The 23,136-nt window shown below is 45.9% G+C and overlaps 1 protein-coding gene and 2 long non-coding RNA genes across 4 annotated transcripts; all 3 read left to right on the forward strand.

The window, feature by feature from the left end:
• The first annotated feature begins 2,386 nt into the window (after positions 1-2,386).
• On the forward strand, positions 2,387-6,778 carry LOC138109422 (uncharacterized). Its single transcript, XR_011150462.1, has 2 exons — positions 2,387-3,539; positions 5,609-6,778. It is a non-coding gene; the product is annotated as an uncharacterized lncRNA (long non-coding RNA).
• Positions 6,779-9,905: 3,127 nt separating this feature from the next.
• LOC138108965 (uncharacterized) lies at positions 9,906-15,416 on the forward strand. Of its 2 annotated transcripts, none has more exons than XR_011150164.1 (3): positions 9,906-10,122; positions 11,340-11,449; positions 14,756-15,416. It is a non-coding gene; the product is annotated as an uncharacterized lncRNA (long non-coding RNA). The 2 variants fall into 2 exon arrangements; XR_011150163.1 differs by lacking the exon at positions 14,756-15,416 and adding an exon at positions 14,107-14,740.
• Positions 15,417-18,335: 2,919 nt separating this feature from the next.
• Positions 18,336-22,808, forward strand: SPP1 (secreted phosphoprotein 1). Its single transcript, XM_069012772.1, has 7 exons — positions 18,336-18,455; positions 19,697-19,763; positions 19,861-19,911; positions 20,788-20,892; positions 21,043-21,087; positions 21,354-21,611; positions 22,078-22,808. The coding sequence occupies exons 2-7, from the start codon at positions 19,710-19,712 to the stop codon at positions 22,549-22,551; spliced, it is 987 nt and encodes a 328-aa protein (XP_068868873.1). The 5' UTR covers positions 18,336-18,455; positions 19,697-19,709; the 3' UTR covers positions 22,552-22,808.
• The last annotated feature ends 328 nt before the right edge of the window (positions 22,809-23,136 follow it).

The raw sequence follows: 23,136 nt of genomic DNA on the forward strand, positions 1-23,136 counted from the left end.
TTTACTAATTAGCATATTTATCCAAGATTCCCCAATGAGAGGCTCGAGTGAGCCCCCCTCCCCAAGGAACCTTCCCCTGGATGGTTCTATCTTGGTTTACAGAATGTGTTCTGGAGAGGACCTTGGGGTCTCTGGCACACTGATCCCTGGCTACGAAGCTTCTAAAATGTTTAGTCTCTTAGCTTGACAAACGAGGCCAAGAATGGAGGCAAAAAGCACTAGGAATACAGAAGTTGTAAAAAGGTATAACAGGGGTATAAAGGAAAAGGCAAAAATCTTCATGGCATCAAAGCCAGCATTATAATATATGTTTATAACATTAAACAATCAAGCTCATGAGAGCAGAGTTAATGCAGGAGTACAGACACTGGCAGACCTGCCCCAGCAGGGACCATTGCTACAGACTTGTGCAGAAAGCTGTGTGGTGCTGGTGGGGAGGGAGACTTGGGGCCACACTCTTTCCCTCTGCTTGAGCTCTGCCTCTGCTAAGGCTCTGCCTTATGGAGTGGATTCCACTTCATTATTTTGCTTTCTCTCCCCCTTTTCCAGCCCAGTTTCCTCAGCTAGCTGTGCTCCAAGCCTTCTGCCCTGCCAGCCTTCTGGATTTCTGCCCTATTGGCATTTTCCCCCTCAACCCTTTTTTCCACTGCTGTTTCTCCAGCCTTGCCTTTTCCACTATGCGTTTCCACCCTGGTGTTTCATCTCTTCCTGCTCTGCCCTCTGTCAGTGCTCACCTTCTCTTCTCCAACCTGAGAAAACTGCTGCTAGCTTCTTGCTCTGCCTGTCCAAAATTCTCAGCCGAATGAGGTCAAGGGACTCCTTAATGAAATTCCTTCAGTTTTGTGCAATAGACTCTTACTCATTGTATCTGGTTCTTTTATGCTTCCAAGCTCCATTTTATGCTTTTTGAAATGAGCCAAAACAGAAGTGAAGGGAAGATGATGTAGGGAAGGCTGTGGGGGAAACATCAAGAGATGCAGGGCTGCCGTGGCCTGGCATATCTTGAAGTCTCATTTGCTGCCTGGAAAATTTTTGCCTTTATTCCTGTTTATCATTAATCCATCTGAATAATGATCATTAATGCAAAGGAATGGTTCTTGCTGTGAAGTAGTCCCCTCTAAAAAATTAATTAACTGCTACACTGGTGATGAGAAAATTGATGTTGAAGACCTGTAGATTAGTTTGTACAGGTCCCGTCTTAGCAGGGGAAGGTTCATGCTGCAGCTAAGGAGGGACCCCTCAGGATGAGTTTCCCTGGACAAACTCCCTAGGTTTTGCAGGCAGCTCCCATGCCCAAAGGTTAAGGTATTCTGGATGTAAATCACTAACAGGCAGGGAGGGATGTTGGTCTCCAAGCTAATTGCCCGAAGCTAAATTGCTTGAGGTGACTCACAATCAGATGATGATGATTTTGTCATCTCGTTTGGACCCAGTGTCTGCTGTGGCCTCCCAGCTCTCACAGGTCACTGGAAACAGGCTCTGACACATGCCTGGGGGCAAGATGGGATTTTCTGTGCAAGAACCAGGGAACAGTTGCTGCTCTCGGCACTTCCCAGCAATGAGTAAGTGCTCCTGGAAATGAACGGGTGTCAGGAAGCTCTGCCCTTCTCTGACCTCCCTGTGTGCCTTCTCCCTTAGCCACCAGCTAGGGCTGTGGGGGGTACTAAGTGTGTTTAAGGTGAGATGCTGCCATACACGAGGTCTAACACGTTCTTGCCCTCTCCCAGCAGAGGAGGATGTCTCCACTCCCTGTTTCCACCCTGCACAGCCTCCCCCTGTAAGCCCTGTATGCTTTCCCCCTGCCTCCGTGTTGTCCTGCCTCTCCTAACCAGTGCGTCCTACAAAAGGGGCTTTGTGGAGGTGTGCTGGAGGAAGGTAGGGAAGTTTTAGCTTCCTGTTTGCTGAGCCAGGGGTAGGTTTTAACAGGAATTATGCTATACCTTTGCTATTGCTTACTTAGTGTGGCCTGGCTCTGGGCCACTTGAAACAGAAAGCCAGACCCCAGAAAAGAGCAAAGCATCGCTATGGTTGCTGGAAAAACTAATCTGTGTCCTTTCTCCATACAGCTCAAAAACTGCCCAGACCTGGGTTTTCAGAGCTAGAGAAACCTCCCCTGAGTTGGGAGGTGGAGGTGTTTGTTGGGGTGTGGGCTTGTTTCTCCACATGGGGATGTGGAGGGAAACAGGAGGCGTCTGTGTCATCTGGAGGAGTTTTGTGGTGGGGAAGAAAATTTCACTCTCTCTGCACTGGCTGCTGCATCCTCTTCCGGGGGGAAAATCAAAGGGCTGATGCCCCAGGGACTGAGGTTTGTGGCCCGGCACTGTCCTGGGTCAGGCTGACTGGGCAGCCTGCTCTCGCACACCTGACAGGAGGGGAAGGTGTTAGTGGGTTTGGCACAGCAAGCTCTGCACCACACTTAATCCCTGAAAGTCCTGCTTGTTTAAAGGCATGAATAGTCTGATAGTTCATGGCTAACTAGAAAATAAGATCTAGTTAACAAGGTATGCATTAGGACACCAGTGAGATTAAATCACTTGATTTTTAATGCCAGCAATAAAATACTTCAGCCCCATGGTACAAAAGCCTTCAGCAACAGCTGGTGTTAGTCTTGGTTTCTCTCCATGGCTTCGAAGACCATGCTGTCAGGGACAAAGTGACTGGTACCTGACTTCATGTCAGAGCCTTATTCAGGGCACTGTAGAGGGGAGAGGAAGGGAACCCCTTCCTAGGGATGCTGGGCTCAGGAGGCAGAGCTGTGCAGGGCTCTGACACAGACTTGCTGTATCAGACTGTTTTCAAAACAGCTATTCTGCTTCTCAGGGTTTGCAGAAAAATTCCAATAGTCATGAGGACCACAGAAAAGGTTTTTAAGGGCTCAGAGATATAAGAAATGTAAGGGCACATGTCAAAAGCTAACATTTTCAAGGGCAGATAAACCCCTGAGGCTGTAAACAACTCAGTGTGGGACAGCTGACTCTGTGTACAGGTGAGAACAGCCTAGAACAGCTACTGTGATGTTCTCTCCAGGAGATGAGAAACAGCTGGCAAAAAAAAGGTCTTTAGCTTGTTTTCTTTCTCTTTGATCCTCCACTTCTGCTAACCAATCCCTTGCGTCAGAAGGGCAATGGTGACGTTGTTTCTTACTTTTCCTGCACTTAGGATCTGTATTTTCAGAGCCTGCTGCAGGCTCTGACCCTTTGCAAGTGCCAGTGACCTGTTAGCATGCCAGGCACAGTGGGGAGGTCACACACTTTGTCAAAGTGTGTGGCATGGCTCGCTCCATTTGTCTACCCTTCAGAAGCCATACAGGAATTAGTTTCCAGTGTAGTTTGCAACAAAGTGCTGATATGATTCAATTCAGTTCATATACAAGTACTTACTGATAGCCACCTGTGTTCTTCTGACGCTGTTGGATATTCCACGTGTGTGTGCCTGAGAAATACTTTTACTTGGGGTTGCTCTGTCTGGTGATGGCAAGCTGTCACTGAAGACCCTCAGGAAGGCAAAGCTTGTACTGAAGAGATGTTCTCCAGTGACTGGTAAGAGCATCTCCCACTTCTTTTTTTATGAGTAGAGCACTGCTCAGGCTGGAGCCTGTTCTCATTTCAGTGAGCAACAGAGAGCCTTAATACTCTCTGCTGTGGGGATTGATGCACCTTGCTGGTGTGACAGAACATGATTCATAAATCACCAGTCTGGCACTGGAATGCTGCTGGAAAATCCCAGTTTAAAAGTTTTACATGGTACTGAAACAAAGCAGTCTGTCACACCTCTCAAGCTGCTCAGAATTCATGTGCATTTCCTTGTGTTTGAAACAAGGAGCAGCAATTTGGACCTCAGCTCCTTCTGAGAGTCAGGCTGATTCTCCAAAGCCTTCAGGTGTTTGGTCTGAGAGATGTGCACCTGCAACAGGCTACAAGCCAACAGAGCCTGCAGATGGGGGTGCACAAGGCAGAACCCTTGCACACAATGCTTGGCTTAAGCCACCTCCTCACAGCAATTGGCCTGACAAATTTTCTGTGCCCTTTCCTGCTTGTTTTTCCTTAAGAAACCCTTAAGTCTTTCCATACCCCCTGACAGGCCATGGGGAGAAGTTCTTGTGGTTGTGAGCCTGTGGCAATCCTGGTGACCACTGTCAGTATCAGATGAATGCTAGTTCCAAGCTGTGCCTGGCACTGTCACCCTCCTTGCACCTGCTTGCCTGTGTTATCCACTTGCCCAGACAAGGACCACCCAGGCCATCGTGGCCCTGGGTTTTAATGGATGAATCCTCTCACAGGCTTCACAAACAGAGCCAGAAGAGTAATCTGGTACTAAAAGCTTTCTGGAAGGGTCAGGAAACCCTTGATGAGCTGCAGCTGTGAATGTTGTACTGTGACAGAATAAGTCACCTGACTGAAAGGGCTAAAACATTGTGAAACACCTGTGAGGGGCCACCTTTTGAATTTCTGGCTTTTAGCAGGAATTTGATTCAAGAAGATCCTTAGGTTTTGTGCAGTTGCCTTTGTGCAATTACCTGGAAATCAAAATATTTAGTCATATTTCCAGCTTCCCTTCGTAGCAAACACCTTGCCGGCAGGATGGCTGTACATTCTGATATATAACCAGCTATCTTCTCATATCTAGAAAATTAATTTTAAAAATATATGCTGTGTGTATATACCACTTGTGCTTAGTCTTGTGTGCTCCTAAGCCTTCTAACTTGGAATCACAGAATGGTTTGGGTGGAAAGGGACCTTAAAGACCATGTTGTTCCACCCCCCTGCCATGGGCAGGGACACATTCCACTAGACCAGGTTGCTCAGAGCCCCATACAGCCTGGCCTTGAACAATTACATGGATGAGGATTCCAAAGTTTCTCTGGTCAACCTGCTCCAGTGTCTCACTACCCTTACTGTAGAGAATATTTTCCTAATATCTAATCTAAACCTGCCCTCTGTCAGTTTAAAGCCATTTCCCTCTTGTCCTTTATGTACTCTTGTAAAATGTCCCTCTCCAGCTCTCTTGCAGCCCCCTTTAGGTACTGGAAGGTGCTGTAAGATTTCCCTGGTGTATTCTCCAGGCTGAACAACCCCGTTTCTCTGAGCCTGTCTTCATAGGAGAGGTTCTCCAGCACTCTGATCATCTTTGTTACCTCCTGTGGACTTCCTCCAGCAATTCCATGTCCTTCTCATGTTGAGGGTCACAGGGCTGGATACAACACTCCAGATGGGGTCTCAGCAGAGTGGAGCGGAGGGGCAGAATCCCCTTCCTTGACCTGCTGGCCACTCTGCTTTTGATGCAAACTTTGCACTTGGCCTTGTGGAGCTCCATAAGGTTCACACAGGCCTACGTTTCAAGTCTGTCCAGATCCCTCTGGATGGCATCCCCTCCCTGCAGCGTGTCTGCTGCACCACACAGCTTGGTGGTGTCAGCAGTCTTGCTGACTCTGCACTCAATCCTATTATCTAGGAGTGCCACAAAGGTGTTAAACAGTGCTTGTCCAAACTGACTTCTGAGGAACACCATTCATCACTTTTATCTAGGTGGACAAAGAGCTATTGATTTTAATTTTGCATGCTGCCATCCAGTCACTTTATCCACTGAGTAGTATATGCACCTGTCATAGGTTAGCAAGCATAGTCCTGGAAGGGATGTCCTTGCTAAGGGGTGCTTACAGCTTCCTCTGTGACCTGATAGAACCTATCAGCTGGCCAGTTTGAATATGGACAATTCTTTAAGCCACTTAAAGTTGTGACCGCCTCTGTGATCCACATTTAAGAATAGACAAACTCCCCCCCAAGCTCTCTCTCGTTTGCGGTGCTGGCACAGGTGGCTGCGGGGCCCAGCGGGCCCGGCCAGGCTCCTGCTCGGGCCAGGCCAGGCCGGGCCAAGCTCCAGGATGATCCTCCCAGAGGGCTGTGGGCAGCCAGAGAGGCTCAGAACCCCCCTCCCCTCTCCACTTCGGCCGAGATTTCAGCAAAGCGGCACCTCTGTCCGGCAGAGGTCAGGTGACCAACAGCGATAAGCCACATTCCAGCTGCAAGGCCGAGGTGAGATTAACCCTTTTATTGCTGTGAAGAGCTGAAAACCTGAGGGAAGAGAAAGAGGAGATGCTTAAAGCTGAAATTCTGTTGTGAAGCTATGATATATCAGAGTATCCCGTTGTAATTTCATGAAGATATGGGGGGTGGAGTGTTCAACTCATAAGCAATAGGCAGATGCTGCCGCAGCTGTAATTTCATGAGAAGTTTGGACAGGGAGAGATGGAAGCGATGAGGACTTCGGCTCCAAATGGGAAAGGAGAAACCTCAGTTCCTAGAGATGCTCCCAGAGATAGTCCTAAAGATGAAGATGAGGAAGACCCTTTGCTCCCGGGGAAGGAGAAGGGCCACTGTTTTTGTTTCTGAACGGCACTACCTTAAAATTGTACCCCAAAAACTTCAAGAGTGGACCCTCAAAAGCAGTTGTGGGAAAAGCTGCAAGTCGGGGGAAGGGACTCACATGCAAGCAGAGAGACTCCTCTTCCTAAATGGACTGAACAATATTTGGAAGTGGGCTGCTGTCTCATTGTGATAATGTTTTCATAGCACGAGCAAGAAGAGACTTCTCTTTCTAAATGGACTGAACAAGGTTATTATGGAAGTGGTAAACAGACTGAACATCTCAAGGGTTGTCTTTTTACATTGTCAGTGGGAGAAGGGAGGAAGGTAGGGGAGGAGGAGAGTTCTGAAGGTGTGGTATAATTTTTTTTTTCCCTCTTTTGGGTCTGTTAATAAACTTCTTTATATTCTTTCAAGTTGGTGCCTGCTTTGCGTTTCTCCTAATTCTTATCTCACAGAAGATAAACAGTAATGAGTATTTTGGACCAAACCACTACACGAAATTGGTGTTTCTGCCCGGTTACAAACCGAACCCGTGACAGCACCAAAACCATACCTCTCCAGTTTACAAACAAGGGTGTTGTGCAGGACAGTGTCAAATGCTTTGAACAAGTGCAGGTAATTGTTGTCAGTCCCCCTTCCTTTCTCCATCAACACTGTAATCCTGTTGTGGAACACCACCAAATCTGTCAGGCATAATTTCCCCTTAGTGAAGCCACGTTTACTGTCACAAATCACCTCCTTATTTTCCATGTGCTTTAGCATAGTTTCCAGGAGGATATGCTCCAGGATCTTTCCAGGCACCGAGGGGAGACTGACTGGTCTGCAGTCCCTCAGGGTGCAATATTGCTTCCTGCTTTTCCCCAGCAATTTATTCAGCCAGGCCACTTGTGCCGCAGTGTCTTGTCTTATGGATGGAGGACAGAGTATTCACTTGTACGTTCCTGCAGTGAATAAAGAAGATAAGATAGAAAGCAGCTGATGTTTTTTTAAGGCTCAAAAAGATTTATAGTAATGACTGTAGAGCTCAGATCCCAACACACTCAGTAAGCAAATGCCTACTTCTACTAGTGAGGGTTTGTGCTGATGGAATGTAATTTTTCATTTATGTTTAATGATTGACCTGGCCTGGAGAGCAGGGGAAAGTAAAGCATTTGTTATTTCAGTCCCCTGTTTCCGTCTTGGATTATATGCTTTGCATGTGGGGACACGTTGCAGGGAATTGCCCATCTGGGTAAAGTGACCTCCAACCAGGAGGTGACTCACCGCTGCTTTCCTAGGCTGCAGCCATCCAGTCCCACTGTGCCACACTCCATTGCTCTCAACAGCTGCTGGGGCTCAGCCGTGTACAGGTTTAAGTGCTTTGCCACCTGAAGAGCATTTGCAGATACACAGTGAAATGTGAGGATGATCCCATGTTTGATCAAGTCCTTAGGAAATGCTTTTGCAGAGGAAAGTTTGGCTTACTTCTTTGACTTTGAAAGAATATTCTGCACCCTTGTGTGAGCTGTGTGTGAGAAGGTATATAGAAACACAGAACACTTTGGGTTGGAAGGCACCTTGAAGGTAATCTAATTTCAATCTGCTTCCTACGGGCAGGGACACCTTCCACTAGACCAGGTTGCTCAGAGCCCCATACAGCCTGGCCTTGAACAATTACATGGATGAGGATTCCAAAGTTTCTTTGGTCAACCTGTGCCAGTGCCTCACCAGCCTCACAGTAAAGAATTTCTTCCTAAAAGCCAATCTAAACCTGCCCTCTGCCAGTTTAAAGCCATTCCCCCTTGTCCTATGCCCTTGTAAACAATTCCTCTCCAGATTTCTTGTAGGCTCCCCTCAGGTATTGAAAGGCAGCAGATTTGTCAGAACTGATGCATTTTTATGTGAGTTTTAACACAACTTGAAATCGGACCGGGGTTTGACATGTCTCACAGGATCACAAAGCATGTGCATGTTCTGGCATATGTTCATCCTTCAGAAAACTGCATTTATAGATTGGAGGAAACAAGTTTCCTTGGGTGAGCTGACCGTCATTATAGGTTACGACAGCCCTTCCCAGACCACTGGCTTAAACAGGAAGGGAGAGAGACGTCTGCCCTGTCTTCAGTCTGACAAACCAAACTCGTCCACAGTATTTTGCTGCACAAAACCATCACCCAAAATAACCCCATTCTTGTGTGTTGGTTTATATTTGCAATTGTACTTTGCAGCAGGAAGAAAACTATGTTAATTACATTTCGCAGAATAAACATTCCTCTTGTGCTTTCCTAGAACGCCTGTAGGGAGATTACTATGTTGAAATAAAAACCCAAACAAATAAACCAATAACTGTTTTCATTGGAGAGCCTAATTTCCACCTTGCTGCTTATTAGAGTAGGGCCTGGGCCGATGACGAGATTTTCTGGGGAGTAAGAGCTGGAAAACCTGCACAAGAATTGCTTTTGCCAGGCACAGGCCCTGCATCTTGATGAGAAGGTGTTCTTAGGAAATTAGGAAAAGCTTTTGCAGAGGAAAGAGCAATGAGAGTGCCTTGTATTGCATTGAGAAAAGAGTGGAGAAATATTGTCACTTTAAAAAATTTTTTAATGTCCATGGATTTCTAATCCATTTTGCATCAGTAGTTCAGCTACTTTGACCATCTTGCTGTCTTTCAGAGTTGATCACTGGGAGGAGAAATACCATTTCCAGAAAGCCAGGAGATGTGTATGCAGCCTAATGGAACTGGGGAAGCTCCTGTTTCCCTAGAAGTTACATATAGGTTTGCCATACAGTAAAGCAGACTTCTCGGGCAGCAAAATCTGAAACTGGAGCAGGGTGAGAAGCCAGTGCTCTGGGGAGGCTTTCCCAGCTGAGCATAAGGGTGCTGGAAAAACCTCACCAGCATTGCCATCAGGCTTATCTCTGTTAAAATCAGAATATAACTTGTAAATACCAGGGGCTGGAACAGAACTGATAATTGTGAGCCAGGCTGCTGTGTTTATACATGGCTGAATGGTGTAAATGGCCAGAATAATCTCTTCTCTGGCTGTTAAAAACAAGGGGGAATCCAAAGGCCTGTGCATAATTTAATTCTTAGAGTTACAAGTGGGTGGTGTAACTAGTGCTCATCAATGTGACTTTATGGAAAGTAGCTTTAACACAGAAAAACCGCAGTGCAGGAGGAATAACTGCATTTAGCCAAATGCAAGCTGATAAACCCAGTAGTATGTGAAGTTTTTCTTCAGTCTGATGTGTGCAGGGGGGTCAGAATAAAAGATGGCCTGTTTCAGCTATAAAAATTCACAGATTCTCATCCTCTGGCTTGTATCATCTGTACACCGTGGTAATTGACTCTTCTAGTTTGTCTGTATCACCAGTTCAGGCCTGGGGGAGTTGTCAGCTTTCCAGGCAAGATCTTCTGGGTATTGACCTGGACCCCTAGATAGCCCCTGCAGCTGTTCCAACATGTAACAAGGGAGACCACAGGCTCGCCTTTGCCCCCTTTAATTGCTAAGCAGGGATGGGGTAGGGAAGAAGCAGACAGGCTAATTGTCAGCAGGCCTTATCGTGGTGAAAGGGGAGCAGCCCTGCTGTCTCAAGCTTCAATTTGAAGCATCTGTGTAGCCCACGTAATCAAAAGAGCCTCTCTCTTTGCCTGCCTCCAGTGTGCAATCTGTGTATGTGCAAACAGAGCTGTTCTTCACTGAAGTCTGCGGGGACGCCTCCCTGCTAAAGAAAGATACTTAAAACCTACAGCCAAGGAACACAATTACTTGGCCAGGTTAGTTTTTTCTTCTTTTCTATTTTGCCTCTGTATTTTTCCTTCATTTCCATGGTGATAATGATGGGAAATCAATGTGTGAAATGCTAGTACAATTGGAGTTCAGAGCGAGCTTTTAGTATCATCTATGCCTTGTCTCATTTGTTGGCATTATCAAGCCAGGAGATGATAAACAAAATGTGCAAATTATTCTTACCTCAAGATTTAGAGTGGCCTGCTTTTTAAAAAAATACATTTAATAACCTACTCAATAACTGGATCTGATAACTATTTGATCTCTAAGAGAAAGCTTGTGCCCATACAGTAGCTTTGCAAGACCAGAGCCATAATTAATGGGATTTTTGCTGAAAATTGCTGAAGTCACATGCTATAACATCAGTGTGGGAAGGGCAAGTATGGTAGACATGAAGCTAAATGAAAGGCAAATTTTAAAAAATCTTGCTATGGTAGTTTGCATTTCTTATTATTTTGATGCTACTGTTTTTTAATCATCATTGAAAAATCTACATTATTCCTATCATCTTAAGACCCCAGACAAGCCAGTGAGGGTGCCTTGTAACTTGCCTGTGAAGCAGCAGTGTTACACCCCAGCAATGACACTCCTAGCACTGCCCAAAAGAGAGTCATGGATAATATTCCCTGGACAGCCCACCTTCCATCGCCCTTTCTCTGAGACTTGATCCTGCCTTTCCTCTTGTAAAAATCTGTGTCCAGTGTGACTGCAGTGTGTTACACTGCTCTCTCTCTCTCTCTCAGGAGAGCAGCTACCTAGAAACTGGGTAGGATGAGTGAATCTGCTGACCTGGGAGATTGAAGGTACACATACAAATGTCCAGTGTGTCAACCTGGCTTCTTTCCCTGGAGGAGAGGAACAGAGACATCCATGACCATGAATATTTGCTGAAATTAAGCCTTCCTCTTTCCGTCTTTACTTAAGCCTGAAACAGAAGACTAGGAATAATCTCACTGGAATTTGCTGTGATCCAGCACTCTCCTTTGCTGTTGATTTTTTAAGGAGGGGTTTTTAGGGAGCCCGGGTAATGTAGCTGTGTAATATGCCCCTGCCTGCACTTTTAGGATAGAGCAGAAGTAGGATGTGTCAGGGATGTGGCAAACTCCTGTGGGATGCAACTGCATCAGTGCTAATGAAGGTACAGGTGCCAGAGTTCCTATAGCACTTCCTTCAGGGACTGGGTGCCATGAAAATTGCTTTTCAGCCCTGCAGAGAGCACAGAGTTATCTGCTGACAACCTGCCTCCTGAGATCTGCCTTCCCCAGCCTGGCTCAGCCCACGTGTCTCTGCCCTGTCGCTGCCCTGCTGCCTGAGGTGAGACCAGTTCAGCACCAACCAGCAGTCAAGCTTCTTACTTTTGCCTGATCAATTGCTGAGATGAGATCTAGTCTGTGTTTCAACATCAGTTATTTTGGGTATAGCTGATCAAGTTTCTCCATACAGAACAGATGTTGCTTCCCAAAATTGCCTGTCATCCTTTGTGTTCACATTTTCCATGGGTGAGGAGAAGTCATTTGACTTCTTTGTGATAAACAAGACTCAGTGAGCAAAATAGCAGTGCTGGCTTGTTATTTATTGACTGGTAATGTTCCTCCTAATGCAAAGAGCTCTGATGCTGCATATGCTCCTCAAGAGTTAGTTGCCCTGTCAGCTGCCCCTTCTTATTGTTCGCTTCAGATCCTGCTGATTAACTCACTTTCTTAGGCTTTCCTCCAGTTAATGTATAGCTGCAGTTTGCATCCTGCTTTGTGTCCATATGCCAACCACAGTTTGCCATTTATTCTGCCAAATTTATAGCTACACACTCAACCAATAATCTGTCTAGGTAGCCAGTATGAATTATGTGCAAAATGTTATTGCCTAAATCTGGATGTGATTATCTCTCAACTGTGTATTTCCGAAAGAGCAGCTCCCTTCCAAAGAGAGCTGGTAAGCAAGGAGGGAGAGAAGGAACTCACTGAAAGTGTTTGTGTTTGTGCTTCTGTGCTTAATGAAAAGAAACTGTTTTACTTTTTCCCAGACACTTGTATCTGAACTGTTCAGTCTATCAATTTATCATATTTTCTTGAAACATTATACTTTTAAGAAAACATCTCCTTTGACTTGCTGATGGTAAAACCTGTCGGGTGCAAGTTATTGCTTCACATTTCATTAAAAAACCCTTTCAAGTTTAAAAAATTTTAATATACAAAACACAAGAAGAAATTGCTGGGTCTGAGTGATGTTCTCTATTGGCACATTTATTGCTTGTTGTACAAGGGGTGATGACCCCAATATTAATTAAAAGAAGTGTACTGACATGCAGAAGGTGTTCTGGCTTTCCAAGCTAGAGCCAGAATGATTCACTGCTCCAGTGGAGAAGCATGGTTCCTGTAGAGCTCCTGCCTGGATCGGCTTTGCGAGAAAACAGCCGCATCACCTCCAAGCTTGAGCAAGCTCTGGGGAATCTCTCCATGATTCAGTCGAGACGGGACAGGCCTTGACCCTGGCCTGCTGATTTTTGATTCCGCCACAAAATCGTATCAGCTTCTTGGCCAAACAACTTCCTCCCCAAGCCCAGTCCCCAACTCTTTAATTTCCCTTCAGCAGGCCCACAGATGGGTTTTTCCTCCCACTCCACCAGCAGGGCCCCCACACCCTGGGGCGAAGTGCCTGGGACATGTTTGCTTTCACACTGACTCAGTTCTGCGCCCGTCCCGCCTCAGACCACAGTGGCCCTGGGCTGAGAGTTGAGAAAACTGCTCACAACAGAAGCTGAAGCCACGTGAAATCTGATGGGTTTCTAATATCTAGCCAAGCCTGTGTCTGAAGTCAGGTTTATTGACAGGGTCACAACATGCAAACAGCACACACTTCCCCTGCTCCAGACCCAGAAAAGATGCCTTGTGTACGGATAACCACAGATATGCAGGGTGGAATCCTGTGTTGCGTAATGCCTGGCACCTCTCCAAATTATCTGTTTTGCACTAGCCTCTTCCAGGAGGAACTCAGAAAGTGTGTCTTGTGAAAGGTTTGTCTCTGGGATTGGGAGCAAACTTTTTTGGACTCTCTGCTCCTCATGCTGCAATCCTTGTGTAGCTGTGTGTGGAGACATGACATGAGCTCAACATGGTAAATATGGAATGCAAAATCAAGGCTGCTGTGTGATAAGGATTCCTGGGACCCAGTTAGGACTCTGTCATGCTCATCTCAGTTATGCACAGAAGCAGCGCACAGAGCAGTTGGCCTATCATCTCCCTGTCTACCTCTTCGCTGTCCTGCTGTGCTGTGATCTGCTCTGTTTCTTGCAGCAATGGGGTGGCTCTCTGTGCTTTGCCAGCAGAGCTTCGTGAAGGTGCAACCGGAGGCGTGCAGAGTGTGTGGAATCATTCCTGCCGTGCCCTGCCAAAACTCCCCGCACCAGGAAGAACAGGCATCTTGTGACTTTCCAAGTTTCACAATGCAGAGTGAGAAGATGCCATTTTTTCCATCCCCATTCTGCATATTCAGATTTTTCCATTAGTGTCCTTTCTCAGTAGGAGGAGAAAATTTTGCAGACGATAGGAAACAGGGAACTGAGCAGAGGGGAGAGAGGGAAACAACTTGTCACAAAGTTTTTGCAACGCTTGTCTGAGAAGCAATCTTCTGTAAAGCTGTTTCCTACCATCAAATTCCCCTCAGCACTCAAGCTGTGAGCCCTGAGCTAGCAAACTGATAGTGAGCAGGCATGGGATTTAAGCACACACACCTTGCATGCTTTCCTTCATCTTGGAGCATTATCTCTGCAGCAGTGTTCAGGCTTCAGATTGAGCTCAGCTCCCACTTAGATGAGAAAGTCTCATCCCCCTGTTCTCAAAAAATTGCTTTTTTAGGATTACATACATTACAAAATGGCACAGTTATGGAAATATGGTGTACACCATATATCCTTTCACTGGTCGTTCTTGTTTCTAAGAGTACTTCATGCTATTATTGTGTTTCTTATTTTCCAGTTGAAACAAATGCAGTTCTTCTCCTGTCAATTCAGAGCCAAAGCACAGCCACAAACCCAGCACTGAAAAGCTGGTGTTTTGCTCTTCACACTGGTAACTCCGCTGACCTGAAAATAACCTAATGTTTCTGTGCTGGTTTAATTCCTGCTGCTACATGGACTTCAGTATTAAAATACATGAATTTCAACAGGAAGAAAAAAGAAGATCTGGAAATTTTTTTCTAATTGGCTGTGAAAGTCAAGGGAGGAAACATCAGTGGGGTTCCATTTTAGCAAGTTATAGACAGCTGGACTGTATTTATGCTGTAGCAGGAGCAGCCTCTTGCCTCTCTGAAACCTGGGATCTGACTGAGGCTGTCCAGCCTCCAGGATTTGTGAGCCACAGCTGTATGGCAGTTTCTCAAATATTAATTTTTTTCCTCACTTTCCAAAGCTGTTCCTAAAAAGCCATTTGAAAATGGGAACAGGTAGTGACTAGTCCCAGAAGTCAGAGGCAAATGAAAGGGCTCTCTATGAGTGGAGGGAGATAAGGACAGACCAAAAGACTGTGCAATGTGTCAGACACTGGCACTTTCTAATATGCTGTCAGCCTGTGGTAGGGTTGTTTCACAGAAAATCACTGTTCTGTCCCAATTTCTCACCTACTGCAGGTCTGGATCAGTACTGTGCCTAGTTCTGCAACTCCTCCAGGAACTGCTGGGGCTGACTCTGGGAAAGTGAGAGACTGTAACTCCTTTTGTTGCTCCAAGTGGTGCAAAGGAAAAGATACAGAGCTATGCTGCAAAGCATGTATAATCAGGGTGCCCTGCTCACACATGTAAGGAGCAAATCTCTGTTGTAATTTCTTTATCAAACAGATCTGACACCCATACCTCTTCTGCATACCAAATATTCTCCCGGGCCCAGACATGAACACTGTGGTGGTCTGTGCAGTCTATTTAGAGGCAGAAAGCTTTGTTTGAAGTCTACCCACTGTTGTATGTAAGATTTTCCTCACTTTTGAAGCTTTAATCAGGAAAATGTAATGGCTTTGGGAGATATATTGGTTGACATACTGAGTTTCCGAAGAGCATTTTATTGTAGCAATGTAAAAAACTTTGCTTTTCATCTGTCTTTCACAGAAACCTGTCTTTACTGAGTGTGCTTTTCTTTGGGATATCCTAGTTGCAAAACAGTACCTGATAAAATTCTTAATGCTGCTGAAGAAATTAACCTCTCTCTTCCAGCCTTAGTCTTTGCCATCTAGTTTTTGCTCATGTTCACCTCCAAGCTTGTTTTTTGTTGAACAAAACTCAACAAAAGCCAGCTGTCCTGAAAGCTGACTGAGCACTACAGGCCACTGCAGGCAGGCTGGGACTTCCCAAGCCTGCCCGAGGTATCACTGGGCATCACACTGATGTCCCAGCTCAGGATCTTAGGTAGGTGCTGGAGGTCACACAGGCAGGCACTGATACAGCTTCTTGACAACATGAAACAGCAGCCTAACCACAGGTTTCCAACACAGCCCAGGATGGAAGGAATTGTGGTCAAAAGCTTTGTTCTGTTACAGGACAGACAAGTAGAAAATGTCACCTACATGCAGCAAATTACAGCCTGTCACAGCCATGCTCTGCACAGACCCTGACAGCTCTTGAAAGCCGGAATCATGTACCCTCCCACCTGTACAAACTCAAGCAAGTCGCTTCTGCTGTGCCACCAGCAGACAAGTGTTCTGTCCAGAATTAGGGATTTTAATGTGGGAAGTGAAAATGGTGAAAGTTCCCTGCTTTCTGCCCTGCTTGTTCCTTATCTGTGAGACAACAAGAAGCACAAATCCTACCAAGGCAAAGGATCTTTCAGCTAGACAAAATGATTTATAGGAGCAATAACCACATAATGATAGGCATGAGACAAGTGCTAAATTTACTACAGCTCTGTACAGGCTAATCTTGCATGAAATGAAGACATTTAGTAATAGCTGTGTCTTCATGTCCTGCTTCTGGATTCCTACAAAATATCCCTGTTGTTCCTTAGTTCTTACAAAATCAACCATATAGCTTTGGCAACAGACTCAAAAACACTGTCATCTCCCAGCACACTGGAAATATCAGTTGTTTGCCAGAAAAACTCCCAGGGGGTCACACAGAGACTCTGCTGGGAGATGAGTTCCAGGCTCTTGCAAAACATTTGCCTTGAGGTGCCACAGTAATAATTGACCTGCACAAGAATGTCTGTAACAAACTGCAGGAAGCCTCTGTTTCTAATGGCTCCATCAGCACGACTGATAACTGCTGCTGAACTTGGTGAAACAGGCTGTTTACATAATATGTGTTTTCCTGACAGCCTGATACACAGTAATACACCATTATGCAGATTGCAAGTGTTGGTTTTGGCCAGACAGCAGCTCTAGAGGATCTTTGAGCATACAGTTGTTTTTCAGTTCTGTGTCTCTTGATGAATGGTTTGTAGGGAAAGTAGGTTTTTCAGGCTTAAAATTTAATCCAGGGTGTGGACAGGAGAGCAGGACGCAGCACACCCAGTCCCACATCCAGTGGTGTGAGCCACTGGCTTCACTCTGTTTTTGCTCTGTCGGATGGAAGTAGTTTTTCACTGATGGTCAGGACTGGTGTTTGGGATCAAATGTACTTGGCTACCTAAGGGCCTGCTTGGGGTTCCCTGGAGTCAACAGCAGTGGCCTTTTGGAGCCACCCTAGTAAATAAGTAAGTATCAGCTACTGCGTGGTGCTCAAACCAACATTTCAAAGAGCACCCACTTCCAGCTGGAGTCCTGTGTCTGCATTCAAGGGCTTCAGCAAACTGGTTTCCAGCAGCACCGAGCTGCAGATACAGTGGGAGATGGTAAATCTGTCTAAATCTGCAGAAGACCATGCTGCTGGAATCCTAGTTACTGAAGGCTTTTTTTGGTTGAAAAGTCTTTCCTGAGTTACCATATAACAATGGTCACATAGCTCCAAAAATAAAAGCTAGGACAGTCCTCATTAAGGTAGATCTTTAGGTGCAGAACTACTAAGGATATGCTATATACTATGTTTTCATCTGATTCTTCTTCTGGGATATTAGAACAGTCTCTTAAGAAGACTAAATTGAACTTCTGGCTCTTGACAATGGCAGCTCAAAAACATAATTAGCTAAGTGTGTGTGATGATGTGATGGGCAGGTGCTGAGCTAACGTGGGTATGTTACTCCTGATATCTCTAAACATGCCCTAGAAGTGTCAGTGAGCACAGGATAACCGGTAACAGGAGCTGGTACCAACAGGTCTCTCTTGTCTGCTTGACTAAGGACACAGCAATCATCAGCTGGGTATCACAAACGAGAAGAAAGATAACCACCTTGAAACAGTAAATATTCTGCCTTCTGAGAGGGCTGTTTGGAATGTTTTCCTGTGTTTGAATGTTGTCCTCGTTGTCCTTTTAAAGAAACATCAAATGGAAGAGTGCTTGAGACTCCTCCAGCACATCCCAGCTGATGCAGAATCAGTCCAGAGCTATGGACATCCAAGCTGCCACAATTGCCCATCAGAAGGGCTGATGTACTGCTCCACAGCAGACATAGAATTTCACCCCATGGTGTGCCTTTTTTCCCAATCCCAGAATAGCAAAGGAGAGAGAATTCCTCATAAAGATGTACCAGTCTTCTTTAATTAGACCACCACTGGCTCTTGGGCACCTTTACAAGCAAGTTTCTGGATGCAGAATTCCTACTGAGACAACTAGTACTACTGATTTATTTTTTTTACCCAGGTCAGACCAAAAAATACAAAAGGCCATATTCTGCACCATCTTTGCAATTCTTGTTGCACCATGCATGCCCTGGAGAGCAACTCTACAACTTTGTGAAAACATTAACACCTCTTTGGTGAATTTTATGTTCAGATTTATTTCTTCCAGTAAACATTAGATATTCCTACCCCCTGCAGAACAGGGCACAAAAGTTTTCTGGGAAACTGAGCTCTGACTTTTCACAAAAGGAGGACAGACTTGCCCTGAAGCCCTCCTACACGATACCAAATACTGTGCATTCAATAGACCTGCTGGTTAATGATCTCGCCCATAAGTAATGTTTTAACCTTAGAGTGGTTTTTGTTTGCTTCAAAAGCCACAAAGCCAAAGAGGAAGTGTAGGAGAACGTGGGCAGGACAGTGGCCAGGAGCCTCATGACCTCATCTTTTTCCGCCACATGGGGATTGGTGGCTGTGCTTGGGACAGGGTTTAAATTCCCAGAGCTCAGAGATGTCAGGCAGTCGGGGGACAAGGGGAGAAAGCCAGAGCTGCTGGGAGCCAGCTGGAGCTGCTGCTGGGATCCCTAAGAGTGCTCTTGTTGTGGCTCACTCTTCCAGCACCAGAAAAGGTAATTTTCTTTTGCTTTGTTACCTGGCATGTGCCAATCTATCTGCAGCTTTGGTCTAGTGAACACTGAGCAGATCTTTGAAAACTGCCTCACTGGGCCGGGATGTTTGATATTTCCCTGTGGAAAAAGGTGTGCTTTTATAGGAGTAAGGTTGCTTTAGCAATGCCAGGTATTACACATAATCACAGTTTTAAATTTGTGTGCTGATAGGTGTTGGGAGAAGGTTACTGAAAACCCTGCTGCTGAATCATGCACTGGAAACTGAAAGCTGGTGCTTGAACACAGAAAGCTTTCTCCCTCATGTAACCACTGCCTGGCAGTGTCCTTGTTTCTCCTGGCAGGCTTACAGTCTGTGCTGCACAATCCTGAGTGGATGGGACAGCCACACTTCTCTGTGAAACTTGAAATTGCAATACCTCTACTGGAGTGTCCTGTCTCAGGTCCAGCCTTACTAATGCCTTCTAAACGTCCTAAGCAGCTTTCTTTCCTGCTGTAACTTACCAAGCCTTTGAATGACTCTTTTTCATCAGTAAATTGGTTTAAATTCTCAGGGATGTTCCTTATTTTGGGAACTGGTCAGTAAGCACTGAAATTTACTGTAGCTCTCCTAATTTCAGCAGGCATCAGTTATTTATTAAATTGCTAAAGCTGCAATGTGAGCAGCTATTTCACTTCATCTCGTTCGGAAACCCAGGTTATTTTGTTCAAACTTCTGGAGGGGGAAATACAGGTCTATGAATAAGAGCAGTTTAGTTCATATAAACTGACTTTACTCAGCAACTCGACTTAATAACCCTAAAAACTAGTTTTAAAATAACTGGCAAGAGAATACAAACTGAGTTTGCCTTAGCCTGCCTCTTCTTAAAAAAAAACTATGTTAAATGAATGAAGATAAACCAAAGCTGATATTTGTAACACTTAGTTTTTCGCAAAGCTTTTCCTTTGTCTGTGCATCCGTAAATGACAGGAGTCAGTTCACTTTTTCAGTGTAGCTATTCTCACCACTGCTCAGCTCTTCACTTAGTTTTAAAATTCTTGTAGCTTTTGAGTAGCTAATTCATTACAAACCAGCTGGGTGGGGGGTAGTGATGGAGGACAGAGGAAATAAAATCAGCATGGGCAGGTTGAATCCATAGCAGGGACCTAGTCATGGCACAGTGAAGCACAGCAGGAAAAAGGAATCCTATAGAATTTTTGTGGTATTTTACCTTATTGACTTACTGTTCCAATATATTTTCTAGGTAAAACATCACAATGAAGGTGGCAGTTCTGTGTTTATGCCTTATCAGCATCACTGCTGCATGGCCAGTGAGTAAATCACAAACACACATCCCCAGCACTTGTATTGTTTTCTTTGCACATGAACGCAAATACTCAAATGCTTTTTCTCTTTTTTCCCTTCAAGGTGATTCAATCCAAGCACCATGCCATTTCTGCCAGCTCTGAAGAAAAATATGTAAGTTCCTTTTGTCTTTCTGTTAATTTTCTTTAATAAATACTTTTTGATTTTTTTTTATGTTTCCTCCAAAACACATTTTCAGGTACTTGTTCTGTGATTGTAGATGCTTGCAGAACATGCCCTCACCTGGCTGTTATGAGCCAGTTTCAAAGCAGAGAGCCACTGATGTCCATAGACTTTTTCCTGTGTCTTATGTCCTGGTTGTGGACTTTCATTAGTTCTATCTCTAGACTAGCACTGGAAATCTTTTTTCTTAAAGAAAAATATGTTAGCTGTTACTTGTTAAAAAAGAGAGACTGCAGTATGGCAAAATTACTATAACCCAGATTCGTTAGTGTGGATCAGATGACAATATTTGGTGTTGGAGGAGCACTTTAATCCAATTCCCTATAATTTTCTTTTGAGTGGTGTCAGTGAACTGCATTAGTCTTGTATATAGCTATTTGATTTATTCCCAATTGCCAGCTGTTACCCTTTTAAAATCTATTCTTGGCTTTGAGAACCAGCTACTGCATTTGGTTTAGAGTCTTCATGATGTGGGAGATAAATCACCCTCCAGAAAGGGCCTAAGAATTAGCTGAAACAAGGATCGTTAGACCTAAGTCCAAATTCCACTCAATAAAAACAAGCTGGAGAAGCTGATCTGAATTTCCCCGGGCTCTGCCAGTGGGAGAGGCACAACTATACATCTTTCAGGTACAATGTTCATCTGGGATCATGGCTTGTTCTCTTCTTACTGCAGTGAATAGCTGAGGACACATCCCATACAGAAGCACTATGTACTCCACATCTGCCTGAAAATAGAGGTTAGGGTGCAGGCAGCTTTGCCTGCTCCTTTGAGGATTAACCTCTGCCTTTTATTTTCTCTCGTAGGACTCCAGGAGCCATCACTTGCGCAGATATCACAACGACCACGTGAATTCTCAGTCTCAGGAGAGTCAGCAGTACCCCCAGAGTGATCTGGCATCATCGCAGCAGGTACAGGCACCTAACTGGAAGAGAAAGCAGAGTGTCTTTCCATGCCAAGATTTGCAAGCTTTGATTAAGTGCTTAAAGAACAGTCAACATGCTGATCAGCTCTACTGTACGTGCCTTTGTGTACTAATATGAGTTTTGTGTTGCTTTCAGACCCTTCACTCTTCAGAAGAAAGCGTGGATGTCCCAGTACAGCTGGTAAGTGTTTTGAAGGACAACATGTTAGTTGAGCACTGCAGGGCAGCCAGTGTGTAGCAGCCCTCATTTTCCTCAGTCAAGTGTGGTTCTCGCAGTAACATCTCTCCCAAAATAAAACAAAGCTCCGGGAAGGGTGAAGTGAACCCAGTGCAGTGCCTGCACATAGTTTCTCAGCAGTGCCTAAGCCCTGGGTGAATGGGACAGATACCAGCCTGCACCTCCCAAATCCGTGTTCATTTGCCTGATGCATAATGAATGTTTTCCAGCACTTTCCTGATGTGTCAAGCAAGAGCCATGAAGATGTGGATGATGATGATGATGACGACGACAACGATTCCAATGACACAGATGAATCCGAAGAGGTTGTCACGAGTTTTCCCACAGACATTCCAGTAACTGAACCATTTCCCACCTTCCCTTTCACCCGAGGAGACAATGCTGGCAGAGGTGATAGTGTGGCCTACAGGATGAGGGCAAAAGCCGCACTGCTGAAGTCTATCAAACTCTACAAAGCTGCCAAAAAAGTAAGTAGCACTGAGCAGTGGTACCCATGGTTTTGGAAATGGGGAGTGAACTTGAAAATGGACATGGCATTTTATGGGAGTTGGTTTTGAAAAGAATTGGTATGGGGAAAGTAGGCATAAGTGAAGGAATGTATTTCCGTTCTCTGGGTGCCACGGGTCAGGGGGTGTGGACGGATGCCAATGCGCTGGGGTGGGAGTGTAGCCCGCTGCTGCAAGATGTGCAAAACTGCAGTTCGCACTATCATTATATACTTGCACACGTGAAATCTGAGGCCAGGATCAAATGCGAGTTTCTCATAATGTGAAAGGTTCATGTAACTCCATAAAACACCAGAGTATCTCCGGGCAGAGGTGCATCACGCAGGCTTTGAGCGTCCCCGCAGCCCGCGCAGCCTGCGTTAGTGCAGCACTTGATGGAGCGGTTCCCCAGGAGTGACAATGGCTCTTGTTCTGCTCTCTAACACAGCTTATCTATGGTGCCACTGAGGAAGATGAGAGCGACATGGATGCAGACAGCCAGCACTCTGTCTCTCGGGAGGATTCTGCTTCCCGCAGCTCCCTGAGGAAGCACGCCAGCAGCGTGGTATGGTCTGACCAGAGCCACGGGCGGGACAGCAGCGAGCAGGACAGCAATCCGCATGATCGGAGCTTGGAAAACGACAGCCGGCACAAATCCGACAGCCACGAGGCAGAAGACGACAGTAGCAAGTCTGGTGTCAGAGGGGACAGCCTCTCGAGTGTAGAAAGCAAAGAGAGAGGGGACAGCCACCCGAGTGCAGAAAGCAGGGAGAGCCGCGACAGCCACCCGAGTGCGGAAAGCAGGGAGAGCCGGGACCGCGTGTCAGCTGAGCTCTCTGACGATATCAGCAACCAAACCCTGGAAAGTGCCGAGGATTCTCAAGATCGTCGCAGCATCGAAAGTAACGAAGTCACCCTTTAAAGGGAAACAAAAATAATATTTCCCTCCCTTTTCAATCCCTACCTAAGGGAAGAGGGGAGTAGCTTCATTTCGGGGAACTTTGTTAATGTAGTTCGCGTGGTGACTTTTGGGGTTCGGGGCGGTCCATGGTCCCTGGGGCTGTGCCGGCGGAGGCTGTGGGACACACGGGGCGAGGGTCGCCCCTCGGGCACGCTGCTCTCTGCGCTGCCGGGCGGTGTTGTGCTGTAACGGGACTTAAATAAAACCTCAAAACCCTGTACCTGCGTTACTGTTCACTCGGGCTGGGGCCGGACGGGGGGGAGCTTTAATACTGCCTCTTAAAATGATGTGAAGTCACTGTTCCCCACAAATTTAACCAGTATAACCCCTTCGTGAGGCCTCCCTCTGCTTTCACCGAGGATGAGCGGAACTCCAATCACCCAGCGCCGGCCCCCGCGCCGCTACCGCAGGGGCGGTCCGGGGCTGCCTGAGAGAGGGGAGGGAGGGGTGGGAGGAGGACAAGGAGGGCGGGGAGGAGGTCCCGGCCGTCGCTCCCGCCGGCAGCCAGGGCGACTACATCTCCCTCCGTACCCCGGGCTTTCCGCC

Source organism: Aphelocoma coerulescens, chromosome 4 (assembly GCF_041296385.1).
Source record: "Aphelocoma coerulescens isolate FSJ_1873_10779 chromosome 4, UR_Acoe_1.0, whole genome shotgun sequence".
Classification (NCBI taxonomy): domain Eukaryota; kingdom Metazoa; phylum Chordata; class Aves; order Passeriformes; family Corvidae; genus Aphelocoma; species Aphelocoma coerulescens.